The sequence below is a fragment of the Barbus barbus genome (genome assembly GCF_936440315.1).
Source record: "Barbus barbus genome assembly, chromosome: 18".
In the NCBI taxonomy this organism is placed as follows: Eukaryota; Metazoa; Chordata; class Actinopteri; order Cypriniformes; family Cyprinidae; genus Barbus; species Barbus barbus.
Window position 1 is genome coordinate 31,200,970 of NC_136746.1, and position 13,770 is coordinate 31,214,739.

A 13,770-nucleotide genomic window follows, 5' to 3' on the forward strand; every position below is an offset into this window, starting at 1 on the left:
ACCATTATTCTGGGAGTCCAGAAAAATTTAACCGGAAAAAAACATACGTTAGTCATTTTAAAAGCTTTATATATTTAATCTTATATGTACTGTATGTAGTTAAATTAATTTAAATGCAAAGTTTAATATTAATTGCCATTGTCATAGCTTTCAGTTGCAGGATCTTTTGAAGTTATTAACACGTTAAAGTGATGTAGAAACATGGGTGAATGAGAACTCAATCCGGTAGCGACATACTGACGGACATTCAAAGTATATTTTGGGTTTCAGTCAAATGCACAGAAAAATATATTCATGTAAACAGTTGGTGATGTCTTGGGTGAAAATAAACAGTACAGAGAAAATATGATACGTGTCAGTGTACTGGATCAGTTTCTGTAGCATTTCTTACCTGAAAACTGTTAGATGCACCTGAAAAATTAAAAGCACGGTTTACTTCATTTGTGTCTTTGTTCTGTTGTGTTTAGGGCCGTGTTTATTAGCGACTCTATGACGCTATCATTGTGATTCATTGATCAGCTATTATTGATTATATGGCCCATCTGTATGATTATCATCTGAATGGAAGCACATCAGCGTGTGTTTACTGACTGTATGGCCATGTCTGGCAATATCACTTCACGTCTGGCAGTGATATTTATCATTGTAATAACGAAGAATACTTCAGTATACATACTATATACAAAGCATTTTTTTTCTATTTTTCCTTTTTTATTAAAAATAAAAAAAATCAAATAATTATTTTTGTATTTTTCAGTGCTCACGTAAATCACTTATATGGTGTCTAAAATTCTGTCTATTATTTTATTTATTATTTTATAATTGAAAAACTATGCAGGAACATGTATAATGACTAAAATAGCTTGTATAATTCTGCAATCCATTTGGTGGTTATTTTTCCTCAAACAGGGCGGTAAATAGTTTCAGAAAAAATATTGCAGGAATCTCATTTTTCATGGTATCTTCTTCAAATTTGAAATATGAACTCATGAGACACGTGGCTTTCGATCCATTACTTTTCTGGATTGCTCCAGGACTTATTTCATGTATTTGTATATGAAATAAAAAAAACATTCAGTGTGGAAAAATATTTTTCAAGGCACATCAGTGTCTATAACTTTTTATCTTTTTGAGCATTATCAACTCTGGATGATGGATAGTAAAGCCCAGAGTGTCTTCTTTCCAAAGATACCTCATTTGTGTGTGTAGCACACTTTGTCAGGAACTGTTACCATTTTAATTTAGGTAGGTTATTTTCACCTGCGAGGCCCACAATGGGGGCAAAGGTTAACAGGTTAAATACAACTTAACCACTGATTTCTAGTTGTGTCCTCTTTTGGCGCTGGCGGCAGCAACAATACTACAGCCAGAATAATAGCCCCGCCTTCTTTCATTTGGGTGGTGTTATGCAAATCTCCCCACACCGTGACGTAGACATGTGGGGCGTGTTTGAATGAGCTGTTTTAGGAGGGCGTGGTCTAGTCTTAACTTTTATAAAGAATATCTCTTTGGGTTTGAGTCTTTGCAACTTTACAGATCTCATCTATGCACAAACAGCTTGTAACGCTCCAAAGAGGAAGAACAACAGGAAATCGCATCATATGACCCCTTTAAAATGTCTTTTTTGTTTCGTCTGTGATGACCCGATCTGCCCAGATCTTGCTCACTAATCTAAGTGCTTCAAAATCAAAAAGCTTAAAGTATAATATTTGTGATGATAAGCTAAACATGTTGCAAGAGAGGCGTCACCACCAACAAAACACTTTAATTTAAGAGATCGTTAAAAATCTCGATTCAAACACCAACGTGAACAACACAGTATCATTATTTCTGTTTTACAAACATTCAAATAATCACAGAAGTGCTGGGATAAAAGTTTATAGTTTGGATATAAACTCTGATGTGTATGGTAGCGATTTTGAAAGTAATTTGAAGTTTCAAATAAAGATTTATCATTACATTGTTATGCCAGTAGGTGGAGAAAAGGGGCTGTTAAAATGTATTTGTCTTTGAATCAAGAGATTCGTTCAAAAACACTGATTCATCCACACTGTAAAAAGGGATAAGTTGACTTAACTTTAAAAGAAATTAGGAAAACCATTGCCTTAAAATTATTAAAGTAATTTTAATAATAAAAAAATAAAATAAGTGAATTGCCAAGTTCACTTAACTTTTTTTTTTTAATTATTATTTACTTAATTTTAAGGCAATGGTTTTCCTCAGTTTTTTTTAAAGTTAAGTCAACTTATCCCTTTTTACAGTGCAGTAATGAAATGAGTCATTGAATCATTCATTCATAAATTACATGTGATTTTGTTTAGTTGTCTAATGTGTTCTCTTCAGAATCGTGAACGAACACAACCTCCATTAAAAGATAAAAAAATCCATCGTGCGGCTCTGTTTTACACACAAACAGCTCTTAATCAAGTCCAGTTTTTATGCAGCCGGCTGACTTTTGTTCATGTTATTCAGCTGCAACGAAATGTTTTGCAAAAAGAGACAGAATAAATATGTTTGATATCTAAATGTTTGACTTTAATCACATTGGAATCGAAAAGAATCTGAATCGATAAGTATAATCGGATAAAATTCAAACAATACCAAACAACTCAGTTTCATACAGTACATGTTTCGCTGATTCCTTCCATTCTAAGTGCATTACTGCAAAACTGCTTAAAGCTTATCTGTGATGCACAGGAAAAAAAACATGGATATCAGTAAAAGAAATTGAGAAAATAATAACTGTAAGGGGAAAATGAGGGCAACACTGCATACTCTAAGCAGAGTCAACAGAGTGAAATCCAACGGGAGCTCATGAAGACGCGACTGAACTCTGTCAAATCCACAAAAACACACCAGTGACCTGGAAGCAAACTCTCTCGCATCCTTCATCTCAGCCATCTGACAGCCAGAGCGCACGGCAAACACCAGAGACAGAAATAAAGACATCAGATATATCGAGAATCACTGAGCTGCTCCATGACAGCCTGAGCGTCAGAAATCTTGAGAAGCCACAGAGACACAGCTCCAGCGAGACTCATTATGGAGATTAATAATGAAATGCTTTTCAGAAATGCTTTAGCTGAGAATTTTATTCATTTTTAAATGTTACTCCGCATTTTAAAATGTCCAGAGAAAATTCAAATGTGATATTCCCATAATGTTTGGAAAAATTATAAAATGCAATGTTCCATTAAGGTTTGCAATGTTTTTAATACGTGGATGAGAACTAACATTTTCACAACTTAATGTAAATGTGTTTAGAACATATTTTTGTTAGCTGGGTTAGTACTGAAGACCGGTAAACTACTGACCCATGAGTATAGATCGTGTTTCTACATCACAAGCATCTCCAGGAACACAGAACATCATAAACACATGTCTTTAATCAGATCCGCTGCTCTCTGGGAAACACAAACAGAAAGTGAGAGAAGCCAGAGTTCACACCACAACATGAAACGCTGCTAAATAAAGTCATGCTGTAGTACAGGGGTTCTCAACCCTTGTCCTGGAGGGCCACTGTCCTGCAGAGTTTTACTCCAACCTTAATCAAACTCACCTGCCTGCAGTTTACTAGTAACCCTGAACAGCTTAATTAGCTGGTTCAGGTGTGTTTGATTAGGGTTGGAGCTCAAATTTGCAGGACAGTGGCCCTCGAGGACCAGAATTGAGAAAGCCTTCTGTAGTATAAACAATCTGCTCCAAATATTCCTTTGTGTTGTTTTGCACTGTTTTAAATGCATGCAGCAACGCAGCAAATGAGTGTCAAAGTATCTGTCATCCAATAAACCTGAAACAGAGCGAGTCAGAGATCATTAGGATTAGGGCTGCACGATATATCGCAAAATTATCGTTATCGCGATAATAGTATATGCGATATCCGTATCGCAGAGAGTTGCGATAATTAAAATTTATTTTATGTGCCAAGCATTTGTTGCATGCATAGGTTGTCCAAATTTGACCAATCAGAAGGGGCTTTACCATGTTTATACCCGCCTCCCAAGTAGGTGCTATATGTTATTGGCTAGACCGGGCCCAAAGGTGAATCTAGTGGCTCAGAGCAGAAAGTGGAAAATATGGCGGGAGTAGAGACAAGCGAGGAAAGTGACAGCAGCGAAGAACTTGTGCCTAAAAAGAACTGTACGTCTGAAATATGGCAGTATTTTGGCTTCAAGAAAGACGACGTGTCACAAATGCAGGTACTGTGTAAGTCGTGCCGAAAAACTGTGGTCACGTCGAGAGGAAATACAACGAACCTCCACAGTCATCTGGAACACAACCACAGGGAGCTATATGAAGACTTCTGAAAATGTAAGGCCAAATCTACCAAAACGGCTAACGAAAAGCCAAGTAACAATAAGGGAGTCGTACAGACAACCATTGATCAAAGTTTTACAAATGCAACGCCTTACGGAAAAACGTCGAAACGCCACAAGGAAATAACAGATGCTATCACACGCTTTTTAGCTAAAGACATGATGCCTGTTAACACTGTGAGCAAAGAAGGCTTTGTGGGTCTAATTAACAAATTGGACCGAAGATATCAGCTGCCATCGAGACATTTTTTTTCTCACGTCGCAATTCCACAGATGTATGACACTTGTGTGAAGACAGTGAGCTCCGAGCTCCACCAAGTGGACTTCTACGCTAGCACCACTGACCTGTGGTCGAGTCGTACGACTGAGCCTTACATGAGCTATACCGTTCACTTTCTTACTCAAGACTTTGAATTAAAAACACGCTGTCTGGGTGTTGTGTATTTCCCTGAATCCCACACCAGTGAAAACATAGCCCACGGACTGCGGGACGTTTTAGCCAGCTGGAAATTAAAAGAGGAAAATCAAGTGTCCATTACAACGGCGCCAATGTGGTGAAGGCTACCGAACTTAATAATTGGGTCAGGCTACAATGCTTTGGACACCGCTTGCATCTGGCCATCGGTGAGTGTTGAATGTTTATATTTGCAATAATAACTGAAAAAAATGTTCAGTTGTTTTGTTTGTATAGTTGCATGTAGACTAGACATGATTTTGGATATTGTAATATTTAAGATAATGTGTTTATTTACATTATTATATTAAATATATTCCACAGAGGCTAGTAAATTGTAGCTGACAGTTTTCTATCTCAAATGCAGTTATATAAAATTGTAATTATAATATTGCAGTGTTATTTCACCCTGTATGTCCTTGTTTTGTTCTTAACTCTTCAGAAAATGCTGTTAAAGGTGATGAGCGCATTACTCGAGCTGTTGGTCTCTGCAAAAAAATAGTGGGACATTTCTCCCACACCTGGAAGGGGAAGATGGCACTGAAAAAAGCACAAAAAGAGCACAACCTCCCGGAGCACTCCCTCATCACAGAATGCCCTACAAGGTGGGGTTCGAGGCAGAGAATGATTCAGAGAGTTCTAGAGCAGCAGCGGGCCATAAGCGACGTTCTGTCAGCAGACAAAAAGTCAAGACATTTAGTTCCTACTTGGCAGGACCTTGATGTACTTGAGTCCATAAACCAGGCATTGCAGCCTCTGCAAGAATTTACAGATGCTCTATCAGGTGAAAGTTACGTAAGTGTTTCATATGTGAAACCTGTACTTCACTTGATGAAGACCTCAATTCTTGCTGCAAAAGAAGACAGTGACTTAACAAAGTCCATAAAGAGGAAGATTCTAGAGTACATGAACACCAAGTATGACATCCCTGCAACTCAAGAACTTCTGGACATGACCTGCTTTATGGACCCCAGATTCAAAGCCAACTACATCAGCTCTGACAAGGTGTCAGACATCAGAGCCAGGGTGATGTCTGAAATTGAAGCAACTGTGCCACAGGTAAATGTTAATATGACAGTAGTAAGTGACAAAGTAATGCACTATAACTAGATTTGTTTACAATATTTACTTTATTACTCTATTTTAGGAGCAGTTCCTAAGTAATCAAGATCACCAGGGCATGGGTCCATCAGATGTCACCCTAAAGAAGGCCAAAAAATCCCTGGGCAGTTTCTTCAAGACATCCCCAGCTCCGTCATCTATGGAACCATCGCACACTGTGGAAGTTGAATTAAACAACTACATGATGTCTCCCACCATAGACAGTGAGATGGACCCTCTCACTTGGTGGCAAGTCCATCAGGTCAACTTTCAAAACCTGAGTAAACTAGCCAGGAAGTATCTCTGTATACCAGCAAGTAGCTCACCTTCAGAGAGACTTTTTAGTACATCAGGAAATGTTGTGACGTGCCAACGCACATGTTTAAAACCTACCAAAGTCAATATGCTAGTTTTCCTGGCAAAAAACCTGGAATAAACATTTGGCATTGCATTGTTTACATGTTATAACAATGTTTACATGTTAATAATGTTTACATGTTAATAATGCTTGCATGTTAATAATTATTTTATGTATGTGGATGTTGACAAGATGTTAATCTTTCCACTACATACCAATTTATTTAAGCCCTTCACACTTATTTTTTATTTAATTTGTTTAATATTTATTTTAATTTTAAAAAACAGTCAAGGCAAGGAAATATTTTGTTTAAAAGATGCTCTTGTTTTAAGATGCTCTTGATGATTGCATGGTTACATGTGAATAAAAAGTAATGTTTGAGAGTAATGCGATTTTTGTTTGCAGGTCTATGGTAACACAAAACCAGAAATCAGAATATCTGCCCAGGTTTTCAATCATTCATAGTGTTTTAAAGTCTAAATGTTTGCACCTTCCTTGACAGTTTTTTTTTTTTTAGCCTGAATTAGATTTAATTAGATCTGAAGAATATCCTGTTTATTTTAGTATGATCATTACATATATAAATGATAAAAAAATAAGCTAATAAAAATAGCATTTATCTAGGGAAATGTTATATCGCAAGAAATATCGTCATCGCAATATTCAACAACAATATCGCATATCGCATATTTTTCCAATATCGTGCAGCCCTAATTAGGATGGTGGAAATCACAAAGCCATCCTCCGCTGGGCTCTGATCCGTAGGGATTGAGGAGCATTGCGTGTGAAGAGTGTGTGGGGGTGCACTGAGATTGCAGTTATTATAGTGCACTATATGAAATATGGGACACAACACACACACGAATCGGGACAGAAGTGGGGGAGGAGAGCGAATATAAACGCTGATCGCATGGATGATGATGGAGAACATGATCTGATCTCGTCTTCTTCTTATAAGATCACATGACATTCCTTCCCTTGCAGACTAGATCATTAGTGTGTTTATCTGCAGTCGTGAGGTGCTCTGCTCTGACTGGAGTGCCAAAGCATTTGAAGGATACGGTGGAAATATAGAAAAGATACTGTTCAATAACTTTTGACTGGCAGAGTAAGATTTTTCATGTTTAAAGTAAAGTCTCTTCTGCTCACCAAGCCTGCATTTATTTGATCCAAAATACAGCAAAAACAGTAATATTGTGAAATATTTTTACTATTTAAAATAACTGTTTTCTATGGTAATATGTGTTAAACTGTAATTTATTCCTGTGATCTGCAGCTGTATTTTCAGCATCATTACTGCAGTCTTCAGTGATCTTCAGAAATCATAATAATATACTGATTTACTGATCAAGATTTTTTTTTTTAGTAGTATTAATATTATAAATATTTAAAACAGTTGAATATAATTTTTCAAGATTTTTGATGAATAGAAAGATGCAAAGATCAGCATTTATCGGGAAAAAAAAGCTTTTGCAACATTATACACTACACCATTCAAAAGCTTTGGAGTCAGTATAAATATATTGGGTGTGGCATTATAGAAATTAATACTTTTATTTAGCAAGGATGCTTTAAATTGATCAAAAGTGATGATAAAGATATTTATGTTACAAAAGATTTCTATTTCAGATAAATACTGTTCTTCTGAACTTTCTATTCATCAAAGAAACCTCTCACATTTCTTCTGTTGTTAAAACCTCTTTTTTCCATCTTCGTAATATTGCACGTCTTCGATCTTCTCTGACACCAGCTGATGCTGAAATCTTAGTTCATGCATTAATCACATCACGTCTGGATTATTGTAATGCTCTATTTCTCGGTCTGCCTAAAAAACTTATTGCAAGGTTACAGTATGTTCAAAACTCAGCAGCAGGACTTCTTACCTCCACCAGGCGTTCTGCTCATATTACTCCTCTACTGCATGATCTTCACTGGCTACCTGTGGCATCTCGTATACATTTTAAGATATTACTTCTCACATTTAAGGCATTAAACGGTCTTGCGCCTCCATATCGGTCTGACCTACTGTACTCCTACTCTCCACTCCGGCCCCTCAGATCATCTGAGCTTGCTCTTTTGTCTATTCCTCGTTATCGGCTGTCCACTGTAGGTGGTAGGTCATTCAGTGTCAACGCTCCGAAATGATGGAATTCACTACCCCTTACACTTTGGAACTTATCTTCTTTATCTACCTTCAAGTCTCAGCTAAAAACGTACCTGTTTAATTTGCATTTTGGATAATGTGGCTTTATTTTGTATATGTTTGTATTGTCTTTTGGGTATGTAAATGTTTTGTATAGCTCTATGTAAAGCGACCTTGAGCAATGGAAAGGCGCTATATAAATAAAACTTCTTCTTCTTCTACCTCTCCTTTAGCCACAGAACCCAGCTCCTTATAATCTCAAGAACCGCTCAGATTACAAAACTACGATCCACAGCTGCTATATCAATGAGAAACACAGATTCATCATGTCTGAGCCAGACTGGATCTCCTCAGGTGGAGAAGAGAGAAACAGCTGCTCTTCACCGATTCAGAACAGACATTATATTCCTCTTAGCACTGGAAATGCACTGAGAGAGATTGCTCTAATGCTCATACCCTTCATAAAAACCTTGATACGCGTTCAATAACTCTAATGCCATTCGCTTTCAGTAAACTCCAGATTCATTATTCAAAACCAGACATCCATTTAACTGCATAATCTTATGTTTACTTCAATGTTTCAAGGATTTTATCTTTGTCGTCTGCCATGTAATGAAAATATATGACTTCAGTATTCAATAATGCCGGATTACAGAACCATTTATGAGCAGCCTATTAAAACAAGAGCAGATATCTGTCAATGGAATCAGAAAAATCGACTTAATTCAAAGAGAAAATAAGCTTTCATCCCCCATCGACAGATATTTGTTCTTGTTTTAATCATAAACTCAATTTCTCAGAAAACTAGGCTTCATTTGGCATCTCCAGTAAATGTGTTTTGATTTATGAAAACAAAACAAATACGGAGGAACAAAATCACTTTTTGCAGTGTATGCAACATTTATGACTTTATGAATTGAAGACTTTCTGCTCTGATTTAAGAGCTTTTAAGACCTTCATTTGAGGATGGGTGAATTAAGACTTTTAAAGACACACAAAAAACCCAGAATATGGATTTTCCTGCTTTTTACTGGCCCTAAAACAATCTATATATTAACTTCAGTGTTAAATTATCAGTTTCAATTTATATTAGATTAGTTTCAGTTTCATTCATTTAAAAGTAATTTTCTGTTTTCATATATAAATGTCAATTTTTAACTTTTAATGTACTGTGTAATATTTACATTTATTTTTGTAAATATTTAAAAATGATTAACCATTTATTATTATGATTTCAACAACGTCAAATCTCATGTTGTGGAGTTAGAGGGATTATTAAATCTGGGTATGTTTTGTTGTGAGTGTGCCTTTACTTCTCCACAGCGTCAGGCTGTAACACACTCATGTAAAGTCATTCTTACACGCTTCATCCAACTCCTGTCAAACACCTTTATCCCCTCACACTCACTGGAACGGTAAAAAACAGATCTCTCTCTCACTCATCCATACATGAGAGATGCATCATTCTGTTTTATTTCTGAACTAAACCAAGGTTTACCCCGCTTTGAAACCCCTGAACTAAAAATCAGTCCTGCGACTCAAGACCTCACACACACACAGTCTCACACACACACACACACACTCACACACACACACACACACACACACACACACTCAGACACACACATTCTCACACACACACACACACACACTCACACACACACTCAGACACACACACACTCACACACACTCTAACACAGACACTCACACTCTCACACAGACACTCACACTCTCTCACACACACACACACACACTCTCTCACACACACACACACACACACACACACACAGACACTCAGACAGACACACACACACACACACTCATCTGAGAGCTGAACACATGCACTAATAAGAGCTGTAGGAGTGATCATATTCTGATGGATCACAGACACTAAACCAGAAAATACAGGTGAACTCAACAAAACAAGTCAAATATGTCTACATTTAATTTCCTTCCTGGGTTTAAAAAGCTGTAAAGACATCAGGTTTCCTCCTGAAGCCCGTCTGAACATCACAACTCTATTTACTTCTTGATTGTTTTGTATCTGATTGGCTGTTATATTACTGTATTGTATTCCTTCATGCTCTTCTGATCTGATCACTGACACGCGTGATGATGTGGAAACTGATATCTGATCGATACTGAAGCAGTCAGATCATCAGCATCATCTCACAGCTGTCCCTCACACTAACCGGTGCTGAACGCGACCTTACCTTCGAGACTGATGATGATGATGATGAAGATGGCCAGCGTCGCGTCGGATCTGCGTCGCGTCGGCGCGGTGCCCGGTGATCCGTCCATGTTTTCCGCGTTTATAAAGTGCGCTTATTCTCTTTCTCGACACGCAAACAACTAACCGAGATGAAAGCGGCGCGGGGCGAGATCCGTGATCGCTGTATTCCGGTAAGAGTCTCGGCACTCCTCACCGGATCGACGGTAGTCCGTAGGAGCCAGCGGGTCACTTTACATTCTCTCTCTCTCTCTCTCTCTTCCCTCTCTCTCTCCAGTTTCCGGTTTCCGCGCCGCTCTCTTCTGTAAACGCGTCCAATGCTGCATCCCGCTGGCGGAACCGGGAACCGTCACTTCAAGCTGATTTCTCTTGGATTTGATGATTATTTAATTTATTTCGAAGGGTTTGTGGCTACACTTGATGCGGACTGAGGCAGTCAAAAACATTTAATAAATATTAATATAATAAAATAAAAATAATAATATAAGCATTGTAGCTAAATAACTTACCAAAATAAGTTTAAACTGTAACACTGAGTAGCCTGTAGTAGTGTGGAAAAATATTTTTCAAGGCACGTCAGTGCCTATAACTTTTGATCTTTTTGAGCATTATCAACTCTGGATGATAGATAGTAAAGCCCAGAGTGTCTTCTTTCCAAAGATACCTAATTTGTTTGTGTAAGCACACTTTGTCAGGAACTGTTACCATTTTAATTTAGGTAGGTTATTTTCACCTGCGAGGCCCACAATGGGGGCGAAGGTTAACAGGTTAAAAAACAAACTAACTCTGAATCAGTTAAAAAACAAACTAACTCTGAATCAGTTAAAAAACAAACTAACTCTGAATCAGTTAAAAAACAAACTAACTCTGAATCAGTTAAAAAACAAACTAACTCTGAATCAGTTAAAAAACAAACTAACTCTGAATCAGTTAAAAAAACTAACTCTGAATCAGTTAAAAAACAAACTCTGAATCAGTTAAAAAACAAACTCTGAATCAGTTAAAAAACAAACTCTGAATCAGTTAAAAAACAAACTCTGAATCAGTTAAAAAAACTAACTCTGAATCAGTTAAAAAACAAACTCTGAATCAGTTAAAAAAACTAACTCTGAATCAGTTAAAAAACAAACTCTGAATCAGTTAAAAAACAAACTCTGAATCAGTTAAAAAACAAACTCTGAATCAGTTAAAAAACTAACTCTGAATCAGTTAAAAAAACTAACTCTGAATCAGTTAAAAAACAAACTCTGAATCAGTTAAAAAACAAACAAACTCTGAATCAGTTAAAAAACAAACAAACTCTGAATCGGTTAAAAAATAAACTCTGAATCAGTTAAAAAACAAACTCTGAATCAGTTAAAAAACAAACTCTGAATCAGTTAAAAAACAAACAAACTCTGAATCAGTTAAAAAACAAACAAACTCTGAATCGGTTAAAAAACAAACTCTGAATCAGTTAAAAAACAAACTCTGAATCAGTTAAAAAACAAACTCTGAATCAGTTAAAAAAACTAACTCTGAATCAGTTAAAAAACAAACTCTGAATCAGTTAAAAAAACTAACTCTGAATCAGTTAAAAAACAAACTCTGAATCAGTTAAAAAACAAACTCTGAATCAGTTAAAAAACAAACTCTGAATCAGTTAAAAAACTAACTCTGAATCAGTTAAAAAAACTAACTCTGAATCAGTTAAAAAACAAACTCTGAATCAGTTAAAAAACAAACAAACTCTGAATCAGTTAAAAAACAAACAAACTCTGAATCGGTTAAAAAATAAACTCTGAATCAGTTAAAAAACAAACTCTGAATCAGTTAAAAAACAAACTCTGAATCAGTTAAAAAACAAACAAACTCTGAATCAGTTAAAAAACAAACAAACTCTGAATCGGTTAAAAAACAAACTCTGAATCAGTTAAAAAACAAACTCTGAATCAGTTAAAAAACAAACTCTGAATCAGTTAAAAAACAAACAAACTCTGAATCAGTTAAAAAACAAACAAACTCTGAATCAGTTAAAAAACTAAATGTTAAAAACTCAAAATGATTCAGTGTTTCGAATCGATCCAGTCAGATCGCGTATCATTTGATTCAGATCAGGACTTTGCTTTTTTATATTATTATTATTACACACAGTACATAAATCAAACAATTAAGGCAATACAATTATAAACATAAAGATAAATATATATATATATACAGACTTGTTGCCACGATAAAAACATAATACTATCAGACGTGAAGACGAAGGACGAATATAAGTTAATATATACAGCTTTCAATGCTTTCAAATGAACACAACTTTGGATAGTTTCCATATACTCATCTAAGTCCACTTTGAATAAAGAAAAGAGAGGTTTAGAGCCAGTAAACTTTTATGTGAAATTTAGCCAATAGCAAACACAAATGATGTAATAGTTCCCTATATTCTCTTTTGAGTATTCAAATAATCCAAAAAAGCATCTTTAAAACAAAAAGAAAAGTCCCTTACCAAATAAGACTGAATAAACATTAAAAAATCTGACCAAAATGTTTCTGTATGTAGGCCTACATTGCCAAAACATGTATTTTCTAAGAAAAGCTTTAGTTGGGTTTAAATGTTATTACTTTTACTTTATTAGTGAGCAGATACTTATGAGACAAGAGTCCAAACTTTCTCTCAAAGTATATTCTCCACAATACTATTCCAGTATGGTATTATGTAAGGAATTGTTGTTATAACTCTGATGTTATAGTTATTTTTCTGTTGATCTGCAGAAAAGCACACACTTCTGATCACGGTCAGTTAAAGACACCATGGTAACAGAGAAGACACACCAGAAGGAATGACATTGAAAACAACAGCATATTCATCCGCAGATACAGGAATATTATATTTCTGTAAGAAGTCTGAATAGTTATAAAGTCTACCTTGTGAGTTAAAAAGCGGAGCAACTAAAAGAAGATTGTTTTCAAACCAGCTGTCAAAGAAAAGTGATTTATTCTTATGGAGAATATCCTTACTGTTCCTAGATCGTAACTTCTGAATTATTTCTGAATCATTTGAGTTATTCCAGAACTTCGGAGCAGGTTCGTGGATCAGAAGCTGCCATCATGTACGGCCACAGACAGAATTAACTTCTGTTTTACAATCATACATTTTTAAAGAAAGAAACAAACTTGGACAGGGGT

The 13,770-nt window shown here is 36.0% G+C and overlaps 1 protein-coding gene across 1 annotated transcript in view; it reads right to left on the reverse strand.

The window, feature by feature from the left end:
* LOC306884310 (inactive tyrosine-protein kinase 7-like) overlaps positions 1–10,928 on the reverse strand; it is an 88,612-nt gene extending 77,684 nt beyond the window's left edge. The window contains exon 1 of the mRNA XM_079440058.1: positions 10,586–10,928. Within this exon, the coding sequence (XP_079296184.1) occupies positions 10,586–10,673 (88 nt within the window). The 5' untranslated portion in view covers positions 10,674–10,928. The remainder of the gene's footprint in view (positions 1–10,585) is intronic.
* Between the last annotated feature and the right edge of the window lie 2,842 nt (positions 10,929–13,770).